Source organism: Phyllostomus hastatus, unplaced genomic scaffold, assembly GCF_019186645.2.
Source record: "Phyllostomus hastatus isolate PE091 unplaced genomic scaffold, TTU_PhHast_1.1 phas_scaffold_93, whole genome shotgun sequence".
Taxonomy (NCBI): Eukaryota; Metazoa; Chordata; class Mammalia; order Chiroptera; family Phyllostomidae; genus Phyllostomus; species Phyllostomus hastatus.
Window position 1 is genome coordinate 43,948,298 of NW_025334042.1, and position 27,577 is coordinate 43,975,874.

General features: G+C 42.2%; 1 protein-coding gene across 2 annotated transcripts in view; it reads left to right on the forward strand.

Moving 5' to 3' along the window:
- GUCY2C (guanylate cyclase 2C) overlaps window positions 1-24,947 on the forward strand; it is a 65,286-nt gene extending 40,339 nt beyond the window's left edge. For both annotated transcript variants that reach the window (XM_045829567.1, XM_045829568.1), the window contains exons 16-27: window positions 977-1,063; window positions 2,362-2,494; window positions 5,434-5,571; window positions 6,342-6,430; window positions 9,075-9,166; window positions 11,953-12,111; window positions 15,661-15,853; window positions 17,321-17,495; window positions 19,826-19,924; window positions 21,323-21,417; window positions 23,154-23,230; window positions 24,293-24,947. In XM_045829567.1, coding sequence (XP_045685523.1) covers window positions 977-1,063; window positions 2,362-2,494; window positions 5,434-5,571; window positions 6,342-6,430; window positions 9,075-9,166; window positions 11,953-12,111; window positions 15,661-15,853; window positions 17,321-17,495; window positions 19,826-19,924; window positions 21,323-21,417; window positions 23,154-23,230; window positions 24,293-24,467 — 1,512 coding nt within the window. In that variant the 3' untranslated portion in view covers window positions 24,468-24,947. The remainder of the gene's footprint in view (window positions 1-976; window positions 1,064-2,361; window positions 2,495-5,433; window positions 5,572-6,341; window positions 6,431-9,074; window positions 9,167-11,952; window positions 12,112-15,660; window positions 15,854-17,320; window positions 17,496-19,825; window positions 19,925-21,322; window positions 21,418-23,153; window positions 23,231-24,292) is intronic.
- The last annotated feature ends 2,630 nt before the right edge of the window (window positions 24,948-27,577 follow it).

Below are 27,577 nucleotides of genomic sequence, written 5' to 3' on the forward strand. Positions count from 1 at the left end.
ATGAAGAATAGTTATTAGCTTGGAAACATCATCTTGTTACAATCGTCACTGTGTTAATATAGTGAGTTCAAAATTCTAGGTCATACAGTTCACACAAAATCCAGGAATTCTATCTTATTGACAGAGGACTTAGTAAACTTAAAAACACATAGAGCTATAAAGCCAATGGATGCAATTGATCATTCGAGTAAAAATATAAGCCCAGTGAATGAATTTTTTGACAGCAATTCCATGTTTAAAAACACGAGTGTCATTTGATGAGGTAGGACCTGCAGCCCAGTGACTTGCAATTCGGGCCCACCAGCCCTCCCCAGACGGGCGTCTGCTCATCTGCTCTTCCCTGCACCCTGGCAGGTGGAAGAACCGGGATTTGGGATGCTATGCTATCTCTTGCTCATGTCCTTTTCATGAAAGCCACCTCATGTTTCTTAAGTGGGAAAGAAAAGAAATACAGAGCGGGACAAAACAGGTTTAACAGTTGTTCGTATGGAAAATAATACAATAATTTAAAAAGAAGATCTTAACCTTTGCAACAGCATGGATGGACCTGGAGAGCATTAGGCTAAGTGATAAAGCCAGTCAGAGAATATGATGCACTCATCTGTGGCATCTAATGAGCAAAATTAAGTAACAAGCAAAATAGAGACAGACATTCATAGACAGCAGGCATACAGCTGGGGGGGGGGGGGGGCGGGTGGCGGGGAACTGACCAAAAAAAAAGAAAAAAGAAGAAAATAAGACAGTCATTAATAAATAAGAATTAAGAATAAACTCTGTGTTTCGTGTACTCACAACTGTAACCCACTTTGCACCACCCGGCACATGCTCAGGAAGGCCAAGACACTGGAGGAGTTCCAATTTGCTCCTAAGTCTAAAACCTCGTGGTTAGAAGACCATTGTTTGCCTGTAAGAGTCTCTCCACAATATCCCTCCTTATGACGACTCATCTTCTTCCTTTTCCTTCTCTCCTGTTCAGGAAGTTTTAAATGACACGATTTCCTACCCTGACGGTACATTCATGGACTGGGAGTTTAAGATCTCTGTCCTGTATGACATTGCGAAGGTAAGAGACCTCACACACAAAAGACATCTAGAAAATGGAATAGAGGAAAACAGATCTAGCAAGCTATTCAGCTTCTCTGTGCATCGGTTTATTCATCTGTAAGTTGATAATACAAATAGTACCTATGTGGTAGAGTCATTGTAAGTATTTATGAAATAATTCATATACTTTGCATAAGGCCTTCTGCAAGTAAATGTAAATATATATTGGTTCCTATTATTCTTCTTATTATAGTCTTTCTATTCTGGCTTTGAGGCCCACATTTTCATAGAGTTGCTAGAAATCAAAGCCATATAAAGCTGCAGGGGAAACAACTGAATCTTCAACTTTATAAGAGAAAATATTAAGGACAGGCAAGCATCTTGCATGAGGCAGTAATAAATTTGAACATGTATATTTCCAGACATGGGAATACCAGTAACCAGGGCCTCATTTGAGAATGAAGAAAAGTCAGTCCTGAGAGTGAGCTATTTGACACAGTTTTAAATCACCTGAGAGTCCCACAGGATCTGAATCAGTTTTGAAAATGTATGATATCCCATTTGCCACATCACGCCTGTGCTCCAGGCTGAAAACCGGTTTCTGCAATAACACCTCTGGCCACCAGAGGGAAGCACAACAGCAAAAAACAGGCTTCCCCTTTCGAAATAGAATATCCATGAAATTTTAGAACTGACCTAGCCTTGCCCTTCCCTTCAGAATAGCAAGGCCTTATTATACATATTTTTGAACTGAGGTAGTAGAGGACCAGACATACTCAAATTCACAGACCAAGTAAGTGGTAGGAGAAAACACCAAAAGAAAATAGGATCAACCCTTTGTTTTATATTATATACAACTACTTAACAGGAATCTTTAGACAATTGATTTTTACTGTGTCACCTAAATAGATTTTAAAACTAACCCTCACTGATGTTGCTCAGTGGACTGAGTGCTGGTCTGTGAACCAAAGTGTTGCTGGTTTGATTTCCAGTCCTGGTTGCAGGCCAGGTCCCCGGTATGGGAACACACAAGGCGCAACCACACATTGATGTTTTTCTCCCTCTCTTTCTCCTTCCCTTCCCCCTGTCTAAAAATAAATAAATAAAACCTTAAAAGAAAATAAAACTAGATGTAGTGCTTAGGCATCTGTTAAGACCTTAATATTTTAAAAGTAAAATTAATAGAACTAAGTTTTAAATCTGATGGTATGATTCTATATGCAGGCTGAAATGATTTCAAAATGTTACTTTTTTTCATAATCAAGCAAATACAGAGTGTCTTATCTCTTTGCTTTCTTGTCATGTGAAAAATTGCAGGGCATGTCGTACCTGCATTCCAGCAAAACGGAAGTCCATGGGCGCCTAAAATCCACCAACTGTGTGGTGGACAGCAGAATGGTGGTGAAGATCACTGACTTTGGCTGCAATTCCATTTTACCTGCAAGAAAAGGTTTGTAGTGAAATTTTAACCAGTTTCCCGCTGGTCTTTTTTTCTTTCTTTCTTTTTTTTTTTCCTCACAAGCCCACATCATTTGCTCAGGAAACTGATACTGATCAGAAAATGAACACTTGGAGCCACAAGAGGCAACAGCTGGCTGTTCTCCCGCCCTTGACCCCTGTCAGTGTTCAGCAAGTGCTTCTAGAGTTGAACAAATCTCCTGAAGAGTCCCTTCATCCGCATCCCTTGATATCAGTGAGAAATCATGAAGAATTTATGAGCTTGTGGAGATAGAACTGGGTGAAAAAATAGAAAATGTTAAGAGTAGTAAGAGACCTTAGAAATCATGGTCTAACCTGCTTTCTTTAGAAAACCTGCTTCTCTTTAGAGAAAGGTTCAGAGAGGCCAAGAGGTTTGTTTGCCCAAGTTGATGGAGTACGAAACAGAAGACCCATTTCCAAATGCTAGACATCATTTATTTATCTGTGACAGTGATAAGAAAAAACATTCTTATCAGTAAAATACATTCTTATCTCGTTTAAGATTGTGATAAGTTTCAAAAAAGTAACACAAAGAAAGATGACTTGTAAAGTATAAAGAGATTTCGTGTTGAATATTTACCGATTCTTTACTATAGCTCAGGGTTATAGACTCAGAAACCTAACATTCATATGATTCAAATTAGATCCAAACAGTAAATTCTATTTCTAATTTTATTCTGCAGTCCTTTAGTTTTTCCTTAATAGAAGAAAATTATAATTCTGCCCCTACTTCTTCAGTCATATCAAGCATGCTAAGACATTGGACTCCACCCAGTAAGGGCTTGTTGAAGACCTACTATGTGCCAAGCATTATTCATCATGTAGTAGAACAAATCTCCTTCACTAGATGACTCACCATGACAGAAAATCAAATGAATTACAGGTCAAATCCTGTCCTCCTGGACATCACTCTGTTACATCCACCTACCTGCGCTGCTGGTCACCTGAATTTTAGCAGAAGTAGATGTACCTACCTTTCCTATAACCTGAAGCCATTAGGGTCAACTGTACATGAATCACAAATCACATAAAGTCACAAGACATAAATTCAAAAAGGCAATGAACATTTGGATGGAAAACCACGTGAGGTAAATATGCCTCATCATAAGCCTATTGTTCTACTCAATAACATGAATCTATAGATTTATTTCATTGAAGCTTTCAAAAAGTTTACAAGGAGCTAGGTGATCCTGGAAATGCTAAAGAAAAGTTGTCTGCCCTGGTATTACTAAATAAGGTACATGATAGGGGTCCAACACCCAAGCATCTGCAGGAGCAGAACAGAACACAGGAGCCCTTCACTGGTGCGGAGTGGACTCGATGGAAAGCATTAGGGAGTGGCAGGCGCAGTAGTAAACTGAGAGTGAATTGCCTGCATTGTGTGTGAAAGAATACTGAGATCCAAAGAAAACACATCGATGGGCAATAGCGCACCTGGAGGCTGCCAGTGTGTCCCAGCTGGAAAATATCAGTGATAGTCTCTTTGTTTTCTTTTAGTAAATATGTATATTTTATATCATAAAAATACATAAATATATTTCATATTACATATAAATATTTCTCATATTTACAAAGGCTTTCCTAGGATTATGCCGTATGTCCCATAAGCTGTTAAATCCTTCAGCTTCTCTCTCATATTCTAGTTCATTCCTCCCACAAATCTCTGGGAGCACTTCCCACACACCAGGCACTATTCTAGGTAGACCTCAAGGGTCTCAGGACTATGACCCTAGCAGTTTCAGGGAAGACACTGCCATATGACCTCACCCAAATCCTGGCATTACATAGTCAGCCTAAAAGGGGAGTGTGTGTTCTACCTTTAACACCATTATTAGCATAAACGCCTCAAAACTTTGGGGCCCTATAAACTCAAGGCTACTCATATTCAGGGTGCATGGTGCAGGGACTTAAAGAACAAAAGCAGGTTTGTAACTGAACAAAAACAGAGGTTCAGCTGCCTGCTGCCACAAAAGCCAAACTGAGGCATGTGCTGGTATAAAAAGGAAGAGGTTTGTTCGGGCACCACACATCCTGAGAGGATGGCGTACTCCCATCTCAAAGGCCATCCCCTCTTCCTGCCATGGACAAAGTCCGACCATGTCCTCAGCAAAACCAAGACAAAAGCCAGTGTCCAGGACTCTTGCTCCATTTTAAAGGACAGTCCTTTGGAGACCACAGGCAGCTGCTAAGTGGTCATAGTCCCCATCCAGGGAGCTTAGCTTGTTTCCGGCTGCTGTCCACTTCAGGCCCTCTCCCGGAGCTGTGTGGAGTCTGCACAGCCATAAGCCATGCAGTTGCCAGGGCCACACGGTTGCATGCTCCTGGGAGACAGAGCACTCAAACGCACCACCAAGAGCATCACCAGGTGGGCGAGAGAGAAAGAAAGAGAGGCTCCCAACTCGAGGCCATGGGCCATGTGGCTGCTAAGACTAGAACAGGCGAGTGCACCAGGCGAGTGCAAGTCCCAAGCCAGAGGGAGCTTCTTTGCTCCCCTTGGATTATATGAGCTTGGGTGTGGGGCAGACCAGGTGCTTTCTCAGGACGACCGATTCACTTCCCAAACTTTTGCACACTTTGGGTGGGTCCACCTCCCACGCAACCAATCCCTTCTTTTCCTATGCTAGGCTGATGGGCCTCTTTGGTCACCACCTCCCTTGCACTGTTTTGACTTCTGTGGTGTATGTGCCTGCCTTCCCCTCCTATCCCCAACCTGGTAAAGTGGGGATAATTTTTCTCTATCCAATTATCTTGCTAGCTTTTCACACTCTCAGTGTAAGAACCTCCCCACTGCTGCCATACTGGCCAATGGCGGAGACTCCCTGGCCTCTGGACAGACTGTCCACCAGTGGCAGTTGGAGTCTATGAGCCACCCACCCCCTTAACTTTGCAATCTTTATGCTGAATGCCCAGATCTATGGACAGCCCCGGAGCACCTCCGCCAGGCCAGCATCTCCCAGAAAGGAGATGTATACAGCTATGCGATCATTGCACAGGAGATCATCCTGAGGAAAGAAACCTTCTACACACTGAGCTGCCGGGACCAGAATGGTAAGAGTCTGACCCCTTCAACTGTCCCCTCTGGGAGGCAGCCAACCTGCATTCTAGGCCAACAGAGACCCGAATCTGTGTGACCACACCTCCGTCCCTCAGCTGCAGAAACAATGGCACATCTGCCCTACACATTTCACAGAGGTTTTGGAAGGATTAGATGATGGTGTGAATGTTCAAGTGAGCTGAAAAGCATCATACCCCACTGCCAGGAGTCAACAGTTAGTTAAAGAATCTTCCCTTAAAATGTCCCTATTTCCTCCTGGTTGCCAACAGTCATGTGTCTATTTAACACCTGAACTAGATCACTCAAGTGGAGCAACATACATACATTAGATCTTACTAAGATCTATAGTTTTTGTCACATGTCCGCTGGTGGGGGGTAGGGGAATGTTTCATTCCATCATTCAGTCCTCATTTCCTGAGCGCTTGTGCCAGCTCCTAACTGCCTGGGGGAGGGGCGACCAAGGGTTGCCAGTGCGGTGGCAGGAAGCCCACTGAAGGCAGTGGTATCCGGGTTGGGTTTCATAGGGTTAGTAGCTTTAACTTAAGGTGGCCTCCTGGACAGTAAGTGGGTGTGAGACCCGTTGACCTGGTGACTCACTCACTCATTCTGCATCCATCTATCTACTGAGCCGTGGGCCTGGGCTCTGCAACACTCTCACTGGGCACCCCTCCACGGTCGGTGAACCGGTTCAGAATCTGGCTGCTGCTACACTTTCTTCATGCTGTATTCTTTCTTGTAATTTGAATTATTCTTGTCCCATCAGAAAAGATTTTTAGAGTGGAGAATTCCATTGGTGTGAAGCCCTTCCGCCCAGATCTGTTCCTGGAAACAGCTGAGGAAAAAGAGCTGGAAGTGAGTTTCTTTGGGCCTCTGTAAGAAATTACCACAAACTTCATAGATTAAAACAACAAGGACTTTATATTCTGGACACCAGAAGTCTGAAATAAATTATCAACAATATCATGCTCCCTCTAAAGCCAGGGTCCCCAACCCCCCCACCCCACCCCCACATCCCTCCACCAGGCAGGGACCCTGCTGGGCATGGTCTGTTAGGAACCTGTGCACAGCAGGAGGTGAGCAGCTGCCCAGTAGGCAAAGCTTCAATGGAATCACTGCCTGAGCTCTGCCTCCTGTTCCCTCCACCCCCTGGAAAAATTGTCTTTCACAAAAAAAACAGTCCTTGATGCCAAAAAGGTTGGGGACTGCTGCTGAAGGCTCTAGGAGAGAATCCATTCCTTGCTCCTTCCAGAAGCATCTGCTGGCTGACATTCCTTGGCCTGTGGCCTAAATATTCCAATCTGTGACTTGGTGGTAGTCCCACTCTCCTCTCCTCTTCCCTCCTCTCTCCACTCTTCTCTCCTCTCCTCTTCCGTCTAATTTCCCTCTACCCACTCCCATATAAGGACACATGTGACTACATTCGGGCCCACCAAGACAATCCAGAATCTCGAGACTCGATTTAATCACACCTGCAAAGGCCCTTTTTCCAAATAAGGCAGCGTGCACATCCCCCCTGGGTTAGGACACAGACGAAGCTTTGGGAGCTATCCTCAGCCTGCCACCCCCCTCCCCCCTCTTTCCACCTCTCCTAGCTCTGCAAACAGCCGGCTCCTTAAGCAGGCATCACCTTCTCAGTGTCTAGGAGGCAACAAAGCAAGATGTATATGCAATACATTGATTAGGCTTATAAACACGGCCTGGTGATTGAAAAATAAGTATGCCACCATCTAGAAAAATAGGGAAATGTACTTTCACTCCTTTCATCACCATCTGAAGGAAACGGAACTTTTCTCTTTTCGTTTATTTTTTTTATAATCCCTCGCAAAGGCCTTTAAAGCCTGTGGGAAAAGATTCAAATTCTTTTTTTATCTGAGGTTTTATAATCCCCAAGGAGAGTAAATAAAGTATTTTTATGGTCTTAAAAAAAAACATTTGTTTGTTTCTTGTGGGATAAGGATAACATTTTCCTTCAAGTTTGTAAGTTCCCTTCCAGTGAGGTTTACGGCCAACCTAGCCAGGTGTGAATGGGCCACTTTTAACTCTTCTCTCCTCTGTCCACATTAAAGGAAGGCTGTAGCCCCAAGGTTCTGAAACAGAACTGCTTCTATCCTTGTCTTGTTCCGCCCCACAACTCTCCGCTTTTCTGGATCCTGGGATTCCTCCCCACAGGCAGCATATCCTTGCTGAATGCTCCTTTCTATTCTGAGCCTAAACCCTTTTCCACCAAAGTATTCTCCTGCTCAGTTCACTCAGGTAGCTGGATGCTTCTGGAATTGGGAACCAGAAATAAGATTTCATGTCTCGCAGCCGGCTCCAACAGAATGCAGGCCTGAAAGTAGATGCCTTGCCAGTGCCCCTGAGCACCCGCTATTTCACTCCGCGGTGCTGTGTGAGACCCTTTGTGGGTGGCTTCTGCCCAGGCCTCTCTAAGTCCATCAGAGGTCACGTACCAGGGCAGGGGCATCATCTCAGGGTGAACACAGGCAACCAGCGACCATCCCACACACCTAGTCTGCCCAGGGCCTCACTGAGTCAAAGAGCACGAGCACAGCACCTAATACCACTAGTGATCCTCTTTCTGGCCAGCGTGAAGAACAAGCTTTGTACAACACAAATGGTTTTCCCCATGCTTTTTGGTCCAACAAAAGCTACAGGCGAGCGGTAGTAAATGAGATGATGTTTCCAGGGGCTTCCTCATGTCTCCCCCTTCCTCTGAACCTCCCCTGCCTCACTTCTCTTGTATGTATGTATGTAATCATAGGTATTATGATTCCTAATAATGATAATTATGATATTATATGTAATTACTTTACTGTAATAGCCATAATTATATTATAATGTGATATATAATTATAATAGTAGCATTATATTTAATATGTAATCATTATTATTACATATATTATTGAACTTTGCCCATGCAATATTTGGGATGTACTTACACTAAAGAAAGTATTGATTGTTTATCTGAAATTTGGTTTAACTGGGTGTCCTGTATTTTTATTTGCTAAATCTGAGAGCCCTGAGGCCACTTCAGTAACCAATTAAATCAGAATCTTCTAGGGTGGGGCCTGGGCAAGAAAAAAAATGTATAAACTCTCCCCAGACAATCCCACTGTTAGTCACGGTTAAAAGATGTTGCTGAAGTGCCTCAGTCTCACTGACAGTCACTGTCTCGTACTCACTGGACCCCAACTATTTCTTGTTCTTCCCAGCACACACCCTGCAAATGCCTGTAAAGCATTTTGTCTCTCCCATCAATTCGGTCTTGTCCAAATCAATATTACCTTTTTCATGAACGCAGTGTCTACAGGAAGGGCTTCGGGGAGACGGTGCAGGTGGTGATGCCCGGGACACACTGCAGACAACCAGGCGAGCTCACCCTCCTTATCAGAGTAGAGATGTTTTTAAAACACTCCCTGCCTCAATTACTCCCATCCTGAAAAAAAACAGGGTACGATGCCACCCCGAGGGCTAATCCACCCCTTCTTTCTTTCAGGTATATCTACTTGTAAAAAACTGCTGGGAGGAAGATCCAGAAAAGAGACCAGATTTCAAGAAAATTGAAAATACATTGGCCAAGATATTTGGGTATTGCTGAAATTTTTACTTTTTTTCACCAATTTCAGATTTTGCTAATAATAGTCAACATTTGGTGCACTTGGAAATGAAAGTGCCTGTTCTAATAAAAAAATCCTGAATCATACCAATAAATTCCTTTTAAAAAAAATTAAAAAGAAAGAAAGAAGAAAAGAAAGAAAGACCCCAGACTGCAGTATCTCTCTCAAAAAATTAAAATGATATGGAGACTAACAGACCATTTTCTCAGGGAAATAATCACTTGAAAAGTTAAATACTGAAGAGCAAAACTTGCCTAAATGAAAGCTCTTTTCTGACTAATCACAAATATGTCTGTTAAAAATATAGTTCCCTGACCCTTCCACAGGTAATTAGAATTTAGAAGTCTACTATGGGTCCTGGAAATCTGTAAAGTCTCTGGATAATTATTAATATCTGCAAGTTTCTTAAAATTTTAAAATCTTGGGGATCAGCAACCTTGGCTCTAGGTATTTAAGACTTGAGTCATTAAGCAGATTATAATTCGGGATTTAAAAAAAAAAGTCATGCACAATTATCCAGTAGGAGTGGATCCTAGATTTCTCAGTTTTCTGTTAGAGACAATATGGAGTGAGAAAAATACCAGTGGAGTGAGAGGGAGACCCTGTTTCTACACCAGGCTCTAAGAATGGCTGTGGGGCGTGGGGCAGAACGCTTATCCTAACTAGGTGTCAATTTTCTTGTTAGTAAGATTGGACTGAGCAAGATCATTTCTACAGTTCCTTCCAGCGCTAACTTTCTGTAGTTCTCACTACGTTATTCAGATAGTTAACGAGGTTAAAACCCTGGGGCCTGATATGAGGTAGAGTGAAGTTAATGAAAGTGTGGTCATTGATTTGGTAGATTCTAAACTGTCATTTGGGGGAAAGGAGAAGGAACTAATAAGTGATTTAATTCTTGCCCACTTTTCATTCCTTAGCAAAGCTGGTACTAAGAGAAGATGAGATTGTACATGTGGCAGGTGAAATGTGAGCTCTTGAAGATAAACTGGGCCCCTGATAGTCTACCCTGGAGACCCTGGTGTAATTGATCTGGGGAGCAGGCTGGCATCATGGGATTTAATAGCTCCTTTAGGCGATTAAAATATGCAGCCAAGATTGAGGAAACTGTTAATTGAATCAACTCATCATGAAGATATCCATCTTCATCCCTTACACCTGCTCCCTCACCCTTTTCTACCAACTAGACTCTATACTTTGTGTTTCTACTAAGAATCCCCTGGGGAACTTGTTTAAAAATCCCGTTTCTTAATCCCGAGCCTGTCTGTTTCCAGTCAAATGGGTTTGCAATAGGACTCTGAAATGTACTGAATTTTTAACAAACCTCCCTCCCCACCCCATGGGGTTATGATGTAAGCCCTCGTGGAAGTGGTAACTTGTAATTGTCGTTGTTGTAATAATGAAATGGTATGATTTGTTCAGACCTTTTGCTTGTGCCATATATATTACAAACATTATTTCTTTTGCTAAATTTTATTTATTTTATTTTTAGAGAGGGGAGGGGAGGGAGAAAGAGAGGGAAAGAAACATCAATGTGTGATTGCCTCTCAAACGCCCCCTACTGGGGACCTGGCCCAAAACCCAGGCATGTGTCCTGGCTGGGAATCAAATCAGTGACCCTTTGGTTCGCAGGCTGGCATTCAGTCCACTGAGCCACACCAACCAGGGCTCAAATGTTATTTCTGATCCCCACAACCACTCCAGAGGAACTCTGTGTGCCTCTGACCCAGCTCTGCAATGAATCTTGTCACATTCACCAGTGTCACAACTTTGCTTTTTTTGGCTCTTCTTATATACTTCCATTTACCACCTCTAGGGCATCTTTTTGAAGGTTTTCCCTTTATTGCAAATTATTTATTATTAAATTTTTGGAAAATGAATAAGCAAACTAGAAAGTATAAACATTACCTATTTGTAAGTAGATGACCACCAGTTTTCAAAAATTAAACATGAGGTTATAATTTTTGCTGTTTTATGAACTTTCACTGAGCAACATAGAGGTAACATGTTCAACTATTCTAATTTATATTTAATGACACATTAATACTCTATTGCACAGGTGGCAAAGACAAGGCCCATGGGCCGAATCCGGCCCTCCACCTTGTTTTATCTGGCCCAGTACCTTGTTTCTAACCAGTGGCAGTGCTAAGCTCCTTGCCCCTAGTTAAGGAGTAGTTACATTACCAAATTCACAGTCCTGAAATTACATTCGGCCCTTTGAAGGCAACTGTGATGCTGATGTGGCCCCCGGTGAAAATGAGTTTAACACCCCTACTCTGTTGTATTATAATATTTTAACAACTTTTTTGTTACCCATTTAGGCTGTTTTCAAACATTTGCTATTGTGAAGAATGCTGTAATTTTCTTTGTAGTTAACTTTCAGCACATTCATGGTTGTTTCCTTAGGATAATTCTCAGAAGCAGAGCTGATAGGCTGATTGGTTTCTGTATTCTTAATGCTTATGACACGTTTTACCAGCTTGCCCTCCAGGAAGGTTGTATGGATGTCTTTCCTCCCCCTTATCCACACTGATTACCATTGTTCTAACATTTGGGGTCTTCTTTTACTTTTATTAATCTTATTTCTATTTTTACTTCTTTAATTTTTTTCCTGATATTATATATTTTTTGTTCTGTTTCCAGTCATTTTTAATTTTTTCTTCATTTAACTACCTGTTCATCATGTTTGCCCATTGTTATAATGGATGTTCATGTTTTCTTGACAATGTGGAAGAGCTCTTTCTCTATTACCACCCACAGCCTCTTTCACGACCAGAAAAGTGAAAGTTATATGGATACCTTGATCCGACGTCTGCAGCTGTATTCTCGAAACCTGGAACATCTGGTGGAGGAAAGGACACAGCTGTACAAGGCGGAGAGGGACAGAGCCGACAGACTTAACTTTATGTTGCTCCCAAGGTAAGGCAAGTCGGACTGCTGATGCAGTTTCCCTCGGCAACCCAGCCCTGCCTCAAGTACAACACTGAACGCTTCAGCATATTTGTCTAGCGTTGTTTTGCGTTGTATTTATTTAGAACTGTTTCCTTTTGCATATTCTTTAACAGACTGAGTTTAGAAATGCATGGACCTTGCTAAATCTTGTTCTGGTTTGCACTTTTAATACCTTAAAAACAAAAAAGAGGTTATTTTCAAGTGGCTGTGTGGTGCTACAGAGGGAGTGTGGACTGTGGAACTGGAAGGACCTGGTTCCCACATCTCTGTGCCACTTTCACTGAGTCCAGGACTTCAGGCAAGTCACCGTCTCTCCTCAGTCTCAAAATGGAAGTGAAAGCTTCTCTGTGGAATCTATGAGCTGTGAGGCACTTTCAGGCACTGTTAGTTTCTTTGCTTTCTTCTTTCTACCTCAAAGTAGAAGCCAAATGACAAGAAGTAGGAGTGTTTTCAGTGGGGGAGGTGAGGCCACACCTCAGATGTCTCACCTCAGAGGCAGGTACAGGCTAATCCCCATTTGTGAAACAATGTAGCAGACCCATCAGGGAGAAAGGAAGTGAGGTTGGAATCCCCAAACAGTTTCAAGTTTTAAGTGTTGGTACTCAGGTGATAACTAAGGAATGTTAAAATAAGCAAGAAATTAAAAATATGAAGAGTGTAAATGTGTAAAAATGTGAAAAAATGTGAGGAAATGGGTGTAGGCCAAGGCACCCTCATCTGTCACAGTGAGAAGGAATGTCCTTCTCGTCAGAGTATAATAGAATGTCCTACTAGATGAAGGCTGAGGAGGCAGTCCAGCCCCGGGTGAGATCGGAAATGGAGATCAGCCAGGCCTGACTGCACATCATGGTTCCACCACCTGTTGTGCATGTGCGGCCATGGGCACGTTACCTACATGCTCCAACCTGACAGGCTGGCTCAAAAAGTGCCCTGAAAGAATGTGCAGGATTTAAGGAGTGTACTTAGCACGGTGCCTGGAACATCTGTGGTTATTATTCTATAGAGTAGCTGTGACTTTTATATGTAACTTGTATTAGTTATTATTTTATGTTGAACCCATGCTTATTTAGAATATCAGTTCTACATTAGTAAAGGAATGAATTCGAGATTGTAGGAGTTGTTTTCTAAATAGTTTCTCTTCTACAAGCTTGAGTGAAGGGTAAGAGTTACACACAGGCTCTATTCAGTCACTTGGACCTCAAGAGAGCCTAATATAGAACCCACGTGCCCTCAGAGAGCCAAGGAACAGCCTGGTATTGGCACCCTTGGGACAGGCTGGAACCCTATTAGGCAATTTCTGTCAGCGCTCCATAAATGTTAGTTGCAAAATGCGTAATTTCTTGCCTGGCTTTTGACACTGAGTTGTGACAAAAAAAAAAAAATCCTGATTATCTAGCTGCATTTCCAGAGTGTCATTATCAGTGGTTTAACCAAGGATGTTACTCAAGTGATTTCAAACAGCTGGCTCACCAACTCGGGGTTTTTTTCTTCCCTTTGGTGCCATGTGCCACTTTGACCACTAGGGGGCAGACGTTTTCATTGCCTTGATGAGGCAGTAGAGCACTCATCTCTTCAACAGCTGCAGCACACCTTGACCCCAGCGCAGCTCACTCCGATAACTTACGTAAAAATTCTTTGTATTTGCAAAAAGGAAATGAACAATAACTAGAAGAATCAAAAAGAAATATTCACAGCAAATTATTAATAAAGTTAAGAGTGCATGTAGGAACCGGATACTATTGTATTTAAACACTTACTTGAAGAAACAGTTCCCCTTGGGGTTGTTTTGAATAGATTAAAGTAGCAGGGTTTTTTCTTCTTTGGGCCCTTCTAAAACACCTACTCTGTGTACTCATTTTACCTGTGTCAGCAACAAGCTGTTAGGAAGGTCCCCCCTGTGAGGTCACGGCCCTTCATGTATCTACCAACACTGGTGTCTCTATTTTCTAAGCTCATAAGACTTTTCAGATATAATCAGTAAAATGAAGGGTAAGGATGGTCAAACACTCAATTTGATCGTCACAACTAGGAAGCCTCCAAAATAATCTGCACCCTTATACTGGGCATGTCGAGAACAGCCACCCCAGAAGTGCCCCTGCTGATTCGACAGCCACACCAAAGGGATGTTTTGTCACTACACCAGTTGAACAACTTCTTCCCTCCAGGCTCTGAAGGTTTTCTAAAAACTTTCATTTTTTGTGGTTGATTGGCTGTTTTCTGGGAAAGTGCCAGACATTCTTCCTGGGCCACAGTCAGCTCACCACCCGATCTTCCCCACCTCCCCGACTGCCATCCCAGGCCTGGGGTGTGGGAGAGAGCTGTGCAACGAAGGACTGAAGGGCGGGATGTGGCTGACTGCCAGGCCTGGCTCTGCTCTTCGTGGCTGTGGGACCCTGTGAAAGTCATACTTTCCTTTAAGCCTCAGCTTTCTCGACCATATAAATAAGGGATCTAGTCTCAATGACTTCTATGGCACCTCCCAGCTCCCAGGTTCTGATTCTAGTGGTTGCATAGTCAGATCCTTCCCAAAGTGATTCCAAGGGCAGACAGGTGGCATTTGGCTTGTGTTGGGGTAAACGGAAAGGTGGCTTGGCACCTAAAGAAATACGGAGTCACTTCTTGTGGTTCTTCTTTCTTAATTCTGAGTCTGATATTCTGCTCTTTATATCACTTCAACAAAGGTTTTCTGAGTTGCTTCTATTTGACTTCTTCAGTTTTAGCATCATTTTAACTTATCTACATGATAATTGACTTTGCTTTTATTTAAGTATATTTCAAGTAAAATATATTTAAAATAAATATATTTAAATAAAATGATTTAAATTTATTTAAATATATTTGTATTAAATATTTGATATATTTAATATAAATTTAATATAAAGTATATTCATATTTATTCATATAAATTTAGTATAAATACAAATATTTAATATATTTAATATGAATATATTTAAGTATATTTGAATATATTTAAAATAAACACATTTTTAAAATTCTGGTTCAGACTATATCAAAATTAACTTTTAAATGAATATTCCTTCATAGCAGTAACAAACAATGCCATGTTAAATATGCCAGGGAGGTAAAACCATTGACTTGGATGAGAAAGATCTGATAGCTGTAGCCATTCAAGCTCTTACATTAATTGTACTCTCCTCAGCATCTGGATGTACAGCTGTATCTAGAAGAAACTATGAATAGAGAGGTAAAAAAATGGGTAAGTTTGTGTGTGTATGAGGGTTACATAGCATTAGAATTATGTGTATGAGTATTAGGTTCAACAGTCAAGTACTAAGTTAATGCTGAACCTGCTTAGAGTCATCTGAGTTCAAATACATGTATTATATGTATATGTATGTAATATGTTCATGTATATGGTATATGCAACATATCTTTACTTCCTAGTCACCCAGTTCCCAAACTCTAGAATTCCTAGTGAATAAACTGTCTCAAAGGCTCATGTAAAAGAAGAAGAAAATTACTGAAGTTGATGGTATTTTTTTTCCTTCCTTCTAGGCTAGTGGTCAAGTCCCTGAAGGAGAAAGGCATTGTGGAGCCTGAACTGTATGAAGAAGTTACAGTCTACTTCAGTGACATTGTAGGTTTCACCACCATCTGCAAATACAGCACACCCATGGAAGTGGTGGACATGCTGAATGACATCTACAAGAGTTTTGACCACATCCTCGATCACCACGATGTGTACAAGGTAACCACTTCTCCCAATAGGTTTAGATGATTGTATGGCCTTCGGTCAGAATTGGTTGTTTCTGATAGTACTTAGATTGTTCCTGATAATTTATGATTTCATGAATCAGTGGTTGGATCTGAGCTGAAAGTGACAGGAAATGGAAGAATAAGAAGGGCCAGAAGTCAAAATGACCATGTGACTTAAGAAGCAGTTTGAAAGGAACAACTTAAAGTTCAACAGGAATGAATTTTGGGCACTAAATTTAGAAAAAATGACATAATCTCAAATCACCTTCAAAAAATGGATAGTGTTTAGGCTGATTACCAGTGAAGCAGAGAAAGCACCGGAGTCATAATAAGTAGAATAGGAATATCTTGTTGTTGAAATGGCAAGCATCATTCAAAGAAGACTAAAGAAGAACAGGGAGAACTTTGTGTAAGTTCAGAACTGGATCTACAATATTACCTGACTAGAGTGCTGATAAGTCTAAGTTGGAAGAGTAAAGGAGAACTGAATCCCCACATTTGCATGCTGGAAAGGCAGCACACCATATGCAACAAGTAACTTTAGAAATAGAGCTCTCCATTCGAATCCCAATTTGCTCCTAACTAACCATGTAACCTCATAAAATATATTTAACTTCTTCAGGTCTTTGTTCTCCTATCTGTAAAATGGGATGATAATAATACCTACCTTAATGGGTTATTGTGAAGATTATTTAGATAAACAATATACCTGAACCCTGTATCCTTAAGCAAAGCTTAGAAGTCATTCATACAACACTCTGTCATAATGGATATTACTCATAGAGAGGACTTCCCTTTTAGGGTTAGTTGTAGCCCAGCCCTCACCAGATGCAAGTCAGAAAGCCATATTAACAATAGTTCTTGTTGGATAGAAAATAGTTATGCAATTAAGAGATAGCTGGCAAAAAGAAGTTAACTAACCAATAAATATGAACTATGTATGATTGTGACGATTAAAAGATGGGGCATTATCAAAGAATAATTTTTATACAGTATTGTTAATATAAACCTACTACTTATTATAAGCAAAGTGTAGAGTCACCATACTACAAGAATGTGTGTTATGTCTTGAATGAATCTACAATTATATTTTTTTCAAATAGTATGTGGAAAATGGTAAGTGCTGAAAATGACTTTTCTGGTAATTAATGGTATTCCTAAAATTATGTAAAGCTGTTCAGATTTGAAATATTTAAACATTCATAGAACTGTCAACACATCTGGATGATTTCCATGATGATGAATTACTTGCATATTGTAATAATCATTTATAGCTGTTTTATCATCCATCTTACTAGACTAGAAAAGCCCTGAAGAAATTAGCATAGAACTGGTGCCAGAGAGAGTAGACAGGGCTATGCTCATACTGAGTTCTCTTTTGTATCTGGCATGTGATTAACTGCTTCTGTTTAATGCCTTTGGAAGGGGCAGAGTCACTGATGAGAAACTATTTCCACAGGTGGAAACCATTGGCGATGCCTACATGGTAGCTAGTGGTTTGCCTAAGAGAAACGGCAACCGGCATGCCATAGACATCGCCAAGATGGCCTTGGATATCCTGAGCTTCGTGGGGACCTTTGAGCTGGAGCACCTTCCCGGTCTCCCGATATGGATTCGCATTGGAGTTCACTCTGGTATGGCGAGCACTGTAGCCAATAGAAACCATATGTATCTGCCTCTGTGCGCCAACTAAATCAGAAAGGATAGTCTTCAAATGTGATCAGTTTTCACATGAGGTTTACTCTCGACTCTGTCTGCCAAAATGAGGTCCCATGACACATCCTGACATAATTACAGCCATTCCCAGAGACTCTAGGAAACAGCACTTTTGACAGCACCTTTGACTCCTGGAACAATAAACACCAACCACGTACTAAAATAACAAGCTCCAGATTTCCCGTTTAAGTCCCCGTATTTACTGTTCCATCTTTCCTCCCCACTCTCTCCTTCTCCTCCACCCCCAACTTAAATGTCCTTTTCCTATAATAAAAGGACATTTGCACCCCTCTCATTGGTACACAGTGAGAGTTTTCAGCCTGAAGGTAGAGATTTGAGAAGATAAATTACAATTGTTACAGAAAAACATAGTTGGAGAGGAACTCAGAAACCATCTAGATTAACCCTTTATAGAACATAAATTATCTTCATAGGTTTGAGATAAGCAATAACAGCCCCTTTTAGAACAATCCAAGGATTTCCTGAAAATTCAGTTTCCAAAGTCAACTCACATTATTATGAAATAGTTGTAACCATACAACAGCCTTTCCCTGCGTTCAATTAAGTCATATCTCACTACACTTTCTTGTCATTGCTCCTCGTTCTGCCTTTCAAGCCTCCCAGAAGAGCAGAGTACAGCAAACCCAGGCGGTCACCCCAGGCCTTGTGGCCAAGACCCGACAACTGCCTTTACAGAAGTCACCCTGTGTCCACCGCGCCTGTCCCACACCTGACAGGGAATATTGATTGATTAAGAGATCAGTGCAATTCTCAAAGTGACAGTAAATTGAAGTTAAAAACTGCTGCCCTGTCTCTCACGGCTGGGACTTAGCTGTGGCCTTCCCCAGTCACATCCACAGCCGAATGTCACAGATGTTTCCATATGTACACGAGGGAACCACCCGGGCATCTCCCAGCCAGCACCAGCACACCGTCTGTTTTCTGACCCACTGCAGATTGCAGAGAGAGGAACGCAAAGGTCTGATAGAATGGACCAAGCGGGAGACAGTGGAGCTGTGGGTCCTGGCCCCGTGTCTTCCCCTGTGGCCTAGTCAGGGTCTGAGCTACCGTATTGAGCTGGAATGAGAACACATGTTAAGCACACATGCCTCATATCTACTATTACTACCCTGGGTATTATCCTAGGGTTTAACCCTAGGAAATTGAAAGGTAGAAGTTAAATAGTGGTAGTTGAAAGCAAGACAAAAATATCTGCAGGGATTTTCCGCTTGCAGGCCCTCCCCTGCTTTATCACTCATTTTTGAAGTGAGGACTCATTTGTGACTAGACTGAAGGCACACATCAGAGATCTTCTGCCCAAGTAGCTGCCTCTACTGAACCTTCCCTGCTCAAGGTTTACTTTTTTCTTCTTCTGTTTATTTTTTGTTTGCTTTTTTTTATTATTATTACTTTGCATCAAACCTAACAGGGAAAAAAAAGCTCCGCCCTCAGGGGAAGATCCAGTATTTTGATTTTTATTTCAATATTCATAAACACAGTATATTTATAGGATAAATTTATAAAGAAAATCAGCTCATATAGACCAAAATCCAACTAGAAATCAGCCAAACTAGAAAATGAATCATTATCTCTATCCAAAACCTAGATCTGCAGTTTGAGTTAATCTTTAACTTCTAAATCCTTGACTCCTTGCATTCTGTTGTTCCACACAAATACTTAATTAAACAACCCTTCCTCCTGACCGCAGCGCACAGGCTGGCCTTGGCTTTGTTCTCCTTAGCGTGTTCTTGCGCCCCTCCCCCCACTCTACTGCATTCACCTGGCCCATGAGATGCTCAGGGAAGATTATACCAAGTCCTTGCCTTCTGAGTCTTTTATCATCATGCCATTAATCCCAGAAATACCACCCTACTGAAAAATAAAAATAAATAAAACCGACTTTGGCTGTTGAGCCTTCGTGTGTTCTGTGCCCTCCAGCAGTTCAGAACTCTGGGCTACGTGGTTTAGCACAGTAAGTGAGTAATGGCCTAGTCTCCGTTCTTCCTGACAGCTTCTGTTTCAGATATTAACTGTGCCCAGGAAATACTTTCTGAAAGCATGCATTGAATAAGGACACGTCCCTCATTGAATACATTCATTTAAAGCAAAAATCAAAACTCACTATTCACCCTCAGATACTTCTCCCTAAAATGGAGTTTCAGCACTGTGACCCCGAGAAGGGTCTGAACCACCTCATTGCACTCTGAGATCTTCATTGCCTCTAGTTCCTGCTTTCTGCCTCTTCCAGGCCCCTGTGCCGCTGGAGTTGTGGGGATCAAGATGCCTCGCTACTGTTTATTTGGAGATACCGTGAACACAGCCTCGAGGATGGAATCCACTGGCCTCCGTAAGAAGGGAGATTGTTTTACTTAAAGGACAAAGATTCTCTCTTCCGGCAGAAGGGGACTGTGGGGTAAAAGGCATACCGAGTGCCAGTGGGGTGAAGAAGGACCCTTCTTCATGTTGACTGAACACAAGCCTGTATCATTCCAGTCCTTGGTGCCTTTGCGTTTGTTGTGGCTGTTTACCGATATTATTCTTCCCTTCGGGCTCAGTTTTAGATGGTTTCTATTAGTTTGGGTTCATTTACAATGTATTCAGGTGTGTGCTACCTGAAATAGTCATGAAATTTAGTATAGATCCATGTAAGTTAAAAAAGTTCAGCTAGGTATAGAGGATACAACCTGGTTCACTGTCCTGTTCTTCAGTTTGGTATTCCTGGGAACTGGTTTTTGTAAAAAATATAAGTATTTATTATATGCAAAACCTATATTGCACTTGCCTTGGCAAGGTAGAGGTATGGTGTGTTGCACGTAGGAGATGCCCAATAAATATTGATGACAATGATAGTAATAGAAACACCTACGAGAGAGAAAGAAAGCATTGGTAGATGTGGGCTGCGATTGCAAAAACACAGGTGTTAGAACAGTATTTTGGCAGTTTATTGACAACCTGACACCAGTTTATACTGGAAAATCATGATACAGGACAATCATATCCTGTATCAATATACAGGAAATATATGCAATCAATATACTGGAAAATCATGATAAAGGAAAGAACAGGGTCAGGGCCAGACAGACTTGAGATAAAATGATTACTCTGCAAATCACTGTTTGGGTGGGCTAGGGAGGGAGTTACCTCATCTTTCTAGGCATCAAAAATTTGAAGATGTAAATTGAGAATGGGACACCAACCTTGAGATGAGACACATTAAGCATTTAGTAATCCTTTGATACCTGGTAGGTGTACAGTGTGGGGGTACCATTATTCTTACTACTGTTATTGTCTGGGGCACCCATAATGGGAAAAGTGATGCACAGAAATGGCCTTATGAATGGAAATATATCCTCACCACAAATATGTCAGGAGGATAGCAGTATCCCAGAGTAGTACAATTTGAGAAAATCAAGATCCTACTACCATACCCTGAATCTTTACCTTATTGCCAACACTTAGGCTGCTACTGGAACTTTACATGGGGACCCAAATCCCAACTCTCAAGCTTAGCACCACAAGCTAAGTCTAAAGCCAGGCCCTGGCGCTAAAATGGGGCCAGACCCATTTTATTCCCATGTGTGATAATATTTCTTATCTCACTAAATGTGATTTTAAGAGTTCTTTCACTAAAATATCAAAGCTGTCAAGAACCCCTGAAAAAAAAATGTCTTGAATCACCAGATTCAGGCCATGCAATAGATTTTACAATTGGCAAGATTTTCATTGACCCATTTTGTTTTTCCAGCCTTGAGAATTCATGTGAGTAGCTCCACCATAGCCATTCTGAGGAGAACTGAGTGCCAGTTCCTATATGAAGTACGCGGAGAAACATACCTAAAGGTAAGGGACCCCCAGAGAAAGTACCCAAAAAACACCACTCAGAGACACGCGTGGCTGCCTCCTTTGAGACTGGACACCCAATGGTAGTAATGTTCAGGAGCATAAGATGAAGAATCCTTTTCTGTAGGGCCTGCTTTGATCCTCTCCATTGCCACAGTGATCACCCTGTATCCCCACAGTGATCACCCACTGTCCCCACAGTGATCACCACTATCCCCACAATGACCACCTTCTATCCCCATGGTGATCACCCACTGTCCCATGTAAGAGAAGCCACCAACAAAGCCTGTGAACTCAACTTCACTTCAAAGAGCCCTTTAGAGATTTTGGACTATAACAACTATGTTATAAAATGCTGCCACCATTTTTTCCACCTGTACTCAAATTTTGCCCCCAATTTCTCCTCTATACCCAGGAGCTACAGTCTGGTCCAAGACTAAATTAACTTAAGTCAAAATTCCCATCTTCTTATGTCCTTGCTCTTACTGCAAGATATGGCTCTCTAAGGCCACCTCCCTAGCCTGTGCTTTATCATTCTGGAGCTCTGGACAAGAGAATCGCAAGGTGTGGCCCCAGACTTCTGACTCAGCATTGCCTGGATACTGGTTAAAAGGCAGATGCCTAAACTCTCCACCAGGCTTATTGAGTAAGACTCTCTGTGGGAATAAATTAGGAATAAATTCAACCGGGGTATATGCCCTGACCGGGAATCAAACCTAAGACCTTTTGGTTTATGGGATGACACTCCAACCAACTGAGCCACCTGGCCCAGGGCAACCAGGAATCTATGCTTTTATGATTGCGATGTACAATAAGGTTTGAGAATCACTGCACTAGACTTCATACTGTTCCCCACATTGAGAACAGCTGCCCCCCCAAGCCACCACGTGCCTCCAGTTGGCTGTCAGGCTGCTTTTGAAGGTCATTCCAATCTCTTCACAATTTGTCTGAAGCCAGTTTTGACAGTAAGCTTATCTGTCTCCAGCAGCACCTATCTGTTACACTGTGATTGCAACTTGGAAAAGCCTTTTTTTAGGTAGTAGAGCCCCAACATCACACTCACTTTTTGAATCCTCCATAAAGACATTTCCTGCACAGAGCACTTCTCAGTAGAGGTGGTTTATGGGTTACTGCAGTGCAAACACAGCCAGGAAACTCCACTAGTGATAAAGATAAGTCTCCTTTTCAAATACCAGCTCTAGCCAAAACACTATTACCAGTAATTTTCCATTCGTTTTACAGCCTCTGGATGGGCCCCAGAAAATGTCACTTCAGAAGTATTTACTGCAATGCACACGTGTTTATAATTTGCACACTTGAGGTGGGGAAACTGTGGCAACACTTTTGTGGCAAACTTTGTGGCAAAAAGAGCCAGAAGAAAATGTGGACAATGAAAACCAGCTGGGATTTGTTGGCATGACAGGACAACAGATGAATTTTCTTCCTTTTTAATTTAGAATCTTGTGATGTTGCTATTGTGATATTTTGAAGTGTCTTTTGGTGAGAAAGAAAACTCTACTTAAAAAAAAAAAAGCAGGTCTGGTGGTTGAGTGGCTTGTATTTAAGAGGCATTTGAAAATAAAGATCTGTCCAGAGATAGTGCAGATCATATCAGGAACTGAAAAACAGGCACTGATGAGACACTCAGAGGTGAAGTGTTTCTTTTATCAGAATGGCAGGCTGGAACTGAACTGTCTCCTTGGTCTCCCTGGTACACACCTTTCTTGTCTCACTAGGGAAGAGGAGCCGAGACCACCTACTGGCTGACCGGGATGAAGGACAGGGAGTACAACCTGCCAACGCCTCCTACTGTGTAAGCTGCTGGGTGCGGTGGGCGTGGGAGTGAAGGTCTTGGCTGTGAAAGTTGTGCTACAATAGAGCCCATTTAATTGTGGGCAAGTGCTTTGCCAGTGGCAATGTTACGTTGACTATAAGGACTACATAGGTGAGAAGTTTAGAGACCTCCCTTCTCTGGCTGCTAGAAACCGGGTGTTCCAGGCACGCCCCAGAGAACAGAGGACAGTAGGGAGCTCTCCTCCTGCATGTCTGGGTATGATCGGAGGGAAGCTCCCTGGAGGCAGAGGCACTCAGCTGGGCCACATGTTGAAAACAGGACCTCCCCTAACCTCAGGACTGTGGGTTTGGTCTTCCCATGGAATTTGTGTTCTGAAATGAAGAAGACAAGGTTTCAGATCTAACTGACAGATTTCAGTTCCCCTAAAGGTGACTCAGTGGTCATGCATTTGCACATTGGTGGCTGCAATCAGTCATGTGGCTCTGGCTGTGACATTTGCTATATGGTGGAGAAACCGTGTCTTGCAGTCTCCCAGATGCTGGACCCAGCCGAGAGAGAGATGCCAAAACAACCCATGTCTTCCCTGGGGCACAGGAAACCTGTTCTTACTAGGAGTGCTCCAAGTCCATTCCAAATTCTTGAAACCTTCCATTCATTCTGAGTCCTCCCCAGGCAAGATCCAGAGTCCTAGGAACGTGTGGGACCAGCAAGCTTTGAGGGTTGTGCTGCAGGGGCCTAGCATTGTTCTGGCTTCTTTCCTGCCTCGGCAGTGTCACATGTAAACTTAACAGTGCTTCCAAATTCTAGCATTAAGCATGGCACTTCACTTTGAAACTGAAATATAATCTTCAGCTTGAAATCTAGTCTGCTTTTTCTACAACTGCATGAAGCAGGATGACAGTCCCTTAAGCTCATCCAAGGAAGGCAAGGCTCATTTTTTTACTCTCTGGATTGCCTGTCTTTAGCACAGACGATAACTTCAACAGGTGTTCGGTAAACTGAACTGATTGTTTTGGAGCTAAGACATATTCTGTATGAATTGCTGAGAAGTTCCATTTTCCCTCCCCACTTATTTTCCAGGGAGAATCAACAGCGCTTGCAAGCCGAATTTTCAGACATGATTGCCAACTCCTTGCAGAAAAGGCAGGCCTCAGGGATAAGACACCGAAAGCCCACACGGGTGGCCAGCTACAAAAAAGGCACCCTGGAATATCTGCAGCTGAACACGACAGACAGGGAGAGCACCAATTTCTAAACCTAAGGGAGGTCCCAGGACTCAGGCAGAGGAAGCACGGATGATCTTAGACAGTGGCCTCAAGGGTCCCGAAAACCTCCATTTCCCTGAGACCTCAGTGGAACAGAAGACTCAGATGCATTCTATTGAGCCTTGGCTGCTCTGTTTAGAACATTTTTGGAAAATCTTCTGGAACATTCTAGAAAAGTGAATTACCTTTTACTCTGGAGCCAGATCTCAACAGTTGCTCCAGGAAGCTTTAGCCTGGGAAAGAAGAAGAATGAATGTACTATCTCAAAGTTGAGGAGATTTTGTTCTCATTTCATTTATTTTGTTTTTATTGTATTTTGTTTACTGGCTCTTTTCCCTTAAATATTCATGATAGGATATTTTTTAATTGTCACAATTATATTTTAAGTATCTTATCTCCATTAAATTATATTTAACTCATCATTTCTGCAGAAAATATGCTATATATTAGGAATAAAAGTTAAAAGTTTACTGAGTCTGTGTATGTGTTTTCACCTATTCCTGCCATTTTTCCTGAAATGCACCAGCCCCATCTTGCACCCACTGAAAAGCTAAGTGCACCAGCCCTGAAGCAAGGCAAAGCTAGCCTTGTTGCTCGGGGCCTAGAACCTTCACATTCAGGGTCACCTGCCGCACAGGAGATTCTGTTCTAGCCCTCTCCCGTGAGAGGTGGGGCCTGCAGCTGTCTCAGGTCTGGGATAAAGTCAAATCCTGTTTAACTGTGAGAACGCAGTACTTCTAAGTCTGCAAATACCTCTTTCCCACCACCCAGCAGCCATCTCCTGACCCCGCTATGCCTCCCCAGCATGACTCAGTTGCTTGGAATCTCTGGGGAAATACCAAGTCAACTGGCATTGCATAGACAAAAATCAGGAAAGGTGAGACAAGCATGTAGCACTTCTGCCCTCACCCTTCAGAACCAAAACTTATTCACACACATTCCCCCTCGCCAGGCTGCCGTCAGGAAAACCACTCAGAGATTAAGAAACATACTATGTCTTCTCCATCACCTGGAAAAGCAGAAAATCAGAAGCTAATAAAATAAAAAGCTAATAAAATAAATTATGTCCTGATTTACAGGTTGAGAACCTACTATTCGGCAAGAGTACCTCCCTGGAATCTGGAGATTATAATCACTCTGTGCCTCAGTGTCCACCACAGGGAGCCCTTCTGCGTGGGGGTGAGGCTGTGACATGAAAGTTCTCAGTCAGTTATTTAGTAAATGTATATTGAGCATCTCCTCTTATTCTAGGAACTGAGTGTGGTTTTGGAATTATAGAAACATGGTCTCTGTGGAGCTTTGAATCTTATAGGGGAGAGAGAAATGTAAGGAGTTAAGTAAGTTTGGGTGCTAAGCAGCGTTCCTGATGGTGGGTAGATTTAGCAACACCTACACCAACCAGAAAAACTCAAAAGTGTGTGTAAAGCTAAGAGGCATTGATAAAGCTACTTCTCAATTGAAGTCTCAGGTTTGTCTTCTATTACAGAATCTACATGGGTGTGAAACATTTCTCAACCTTTAAACAGATGTGTGGCCTCAGCTTGTCCACTTAGTAATGTGGTTATATCAGTGATGACAGTGACTAAGAATGGGATCCAAGCCCTGGCCAGGTGGCTCAGTTGTTTGAAGCATCGTCGTGTACACTAAAAGCATGCAGGTTCAATCCCTGGTTGGGGAGCATAGGGGGGAAACAATTAGTGTTTCTCTCTCTCTCCCTGCTTCCTTCCTCCCTCTTCAAAATCAATGAACATATCTTCAGGTGAGAATTAAAAAAAAAAAAAGAATGGGACCCAAGCAAGTGTCAAATTCCTGCACTATTCTTTTCTAGCTTTGAAAAAAATGAATGAATGAATGAATGAATGAATGATCTAAGCCCCTCATGTTTTATTAATAAACCATGAAGCATAATATCCACCAGAAGCAGCCATTATGAAGATTTTTTTAATTGAATTTGTCAGGCACTCGGCACAGTGTCAGTCACATAGTAATTTCTCAGCAAATAGCCTCCACCTTCGTCTTTCCCCTCTCTCTACTTGCTTTATCAGAATTTAAAAATTCCAAACCCAGGGCTTCGTATGCACAAAGTACACATGATTTATGTGTAACAGTTGATTACAGAATTTTTCAAATGTATACAAATGTAGATGAATATGGCTAATGAATCCCTATATAGTCATCATCAGTTTCAAGCATTAACATTTTTTTTTAATGTGAGAAAGAAACTCCTATGTATTCACAGGTCTCACGACTCAGGCATTGATAACAAAGCAGCAGCAATGGGACCACTGTGTGATGACCAGTGTGATTGATCCCTGCAGAGCTGCCAGGCCCTCTCCACGCACGCCGCCCTCACGCAACATTTTGATGTGTCCACCAGCTCAGAAGCTCTCAAGACCCCTTGTTTGGGGATTTCTGTGGAGGTCTCCTTCTGCAGTCACAGCTGATTGAATCATTAGCCATTGGGCTAATCTCCAGCCCCTCTGACCTCCCCGGATTGCAGGGGGGGACAGGTCTAAAAGTTCATGGCTGTTCTTCCTGAAGCTATCTAGTGGCCTCCTGCCTGGGTCAGTTCCTTAGCACACAAAAGACACTCTTCTCAGTCAGGAAATTCTCAGGGTTTTAGGAGCTCTGTGCCAAGAACGGTGGAAAGACCAAGAATATTTTTTATTATACTACAGTCAGGCTTGCTGAAGGTGGACATGTTGCCAACAGCAAGTGGGGCCCTGCTGCCTGCTGCCACCCTCTAGGCAAAATTCCGGAGGCACGGGTTTGGTGATAAAGGAACTTTATTCAAAAGCTACACAAGTTTGAAATAAACTTTCACATGCATTAATCATTTAAGCCTATTAATTAAGGCTAAAATCTTTAACTCTTGAATTCTCCTATTGATCCCCTTGTTAGTTTTTAATTATCTTATTTCTATAGGATTAGCTTCCAAACTAAAACAACAGAAGATACAAAAGCTACATTTTTGGAAGAACAGCAGGCTTCTGACTCAGAGCCCATCCCTTCTGAAACACCCAAAGAAGAATAGTTCTGCCACCCTGATCCTAGGCTGCACCCAGAGTTTCCTCTCCCATCCAAAACACTGTCCTTTGTG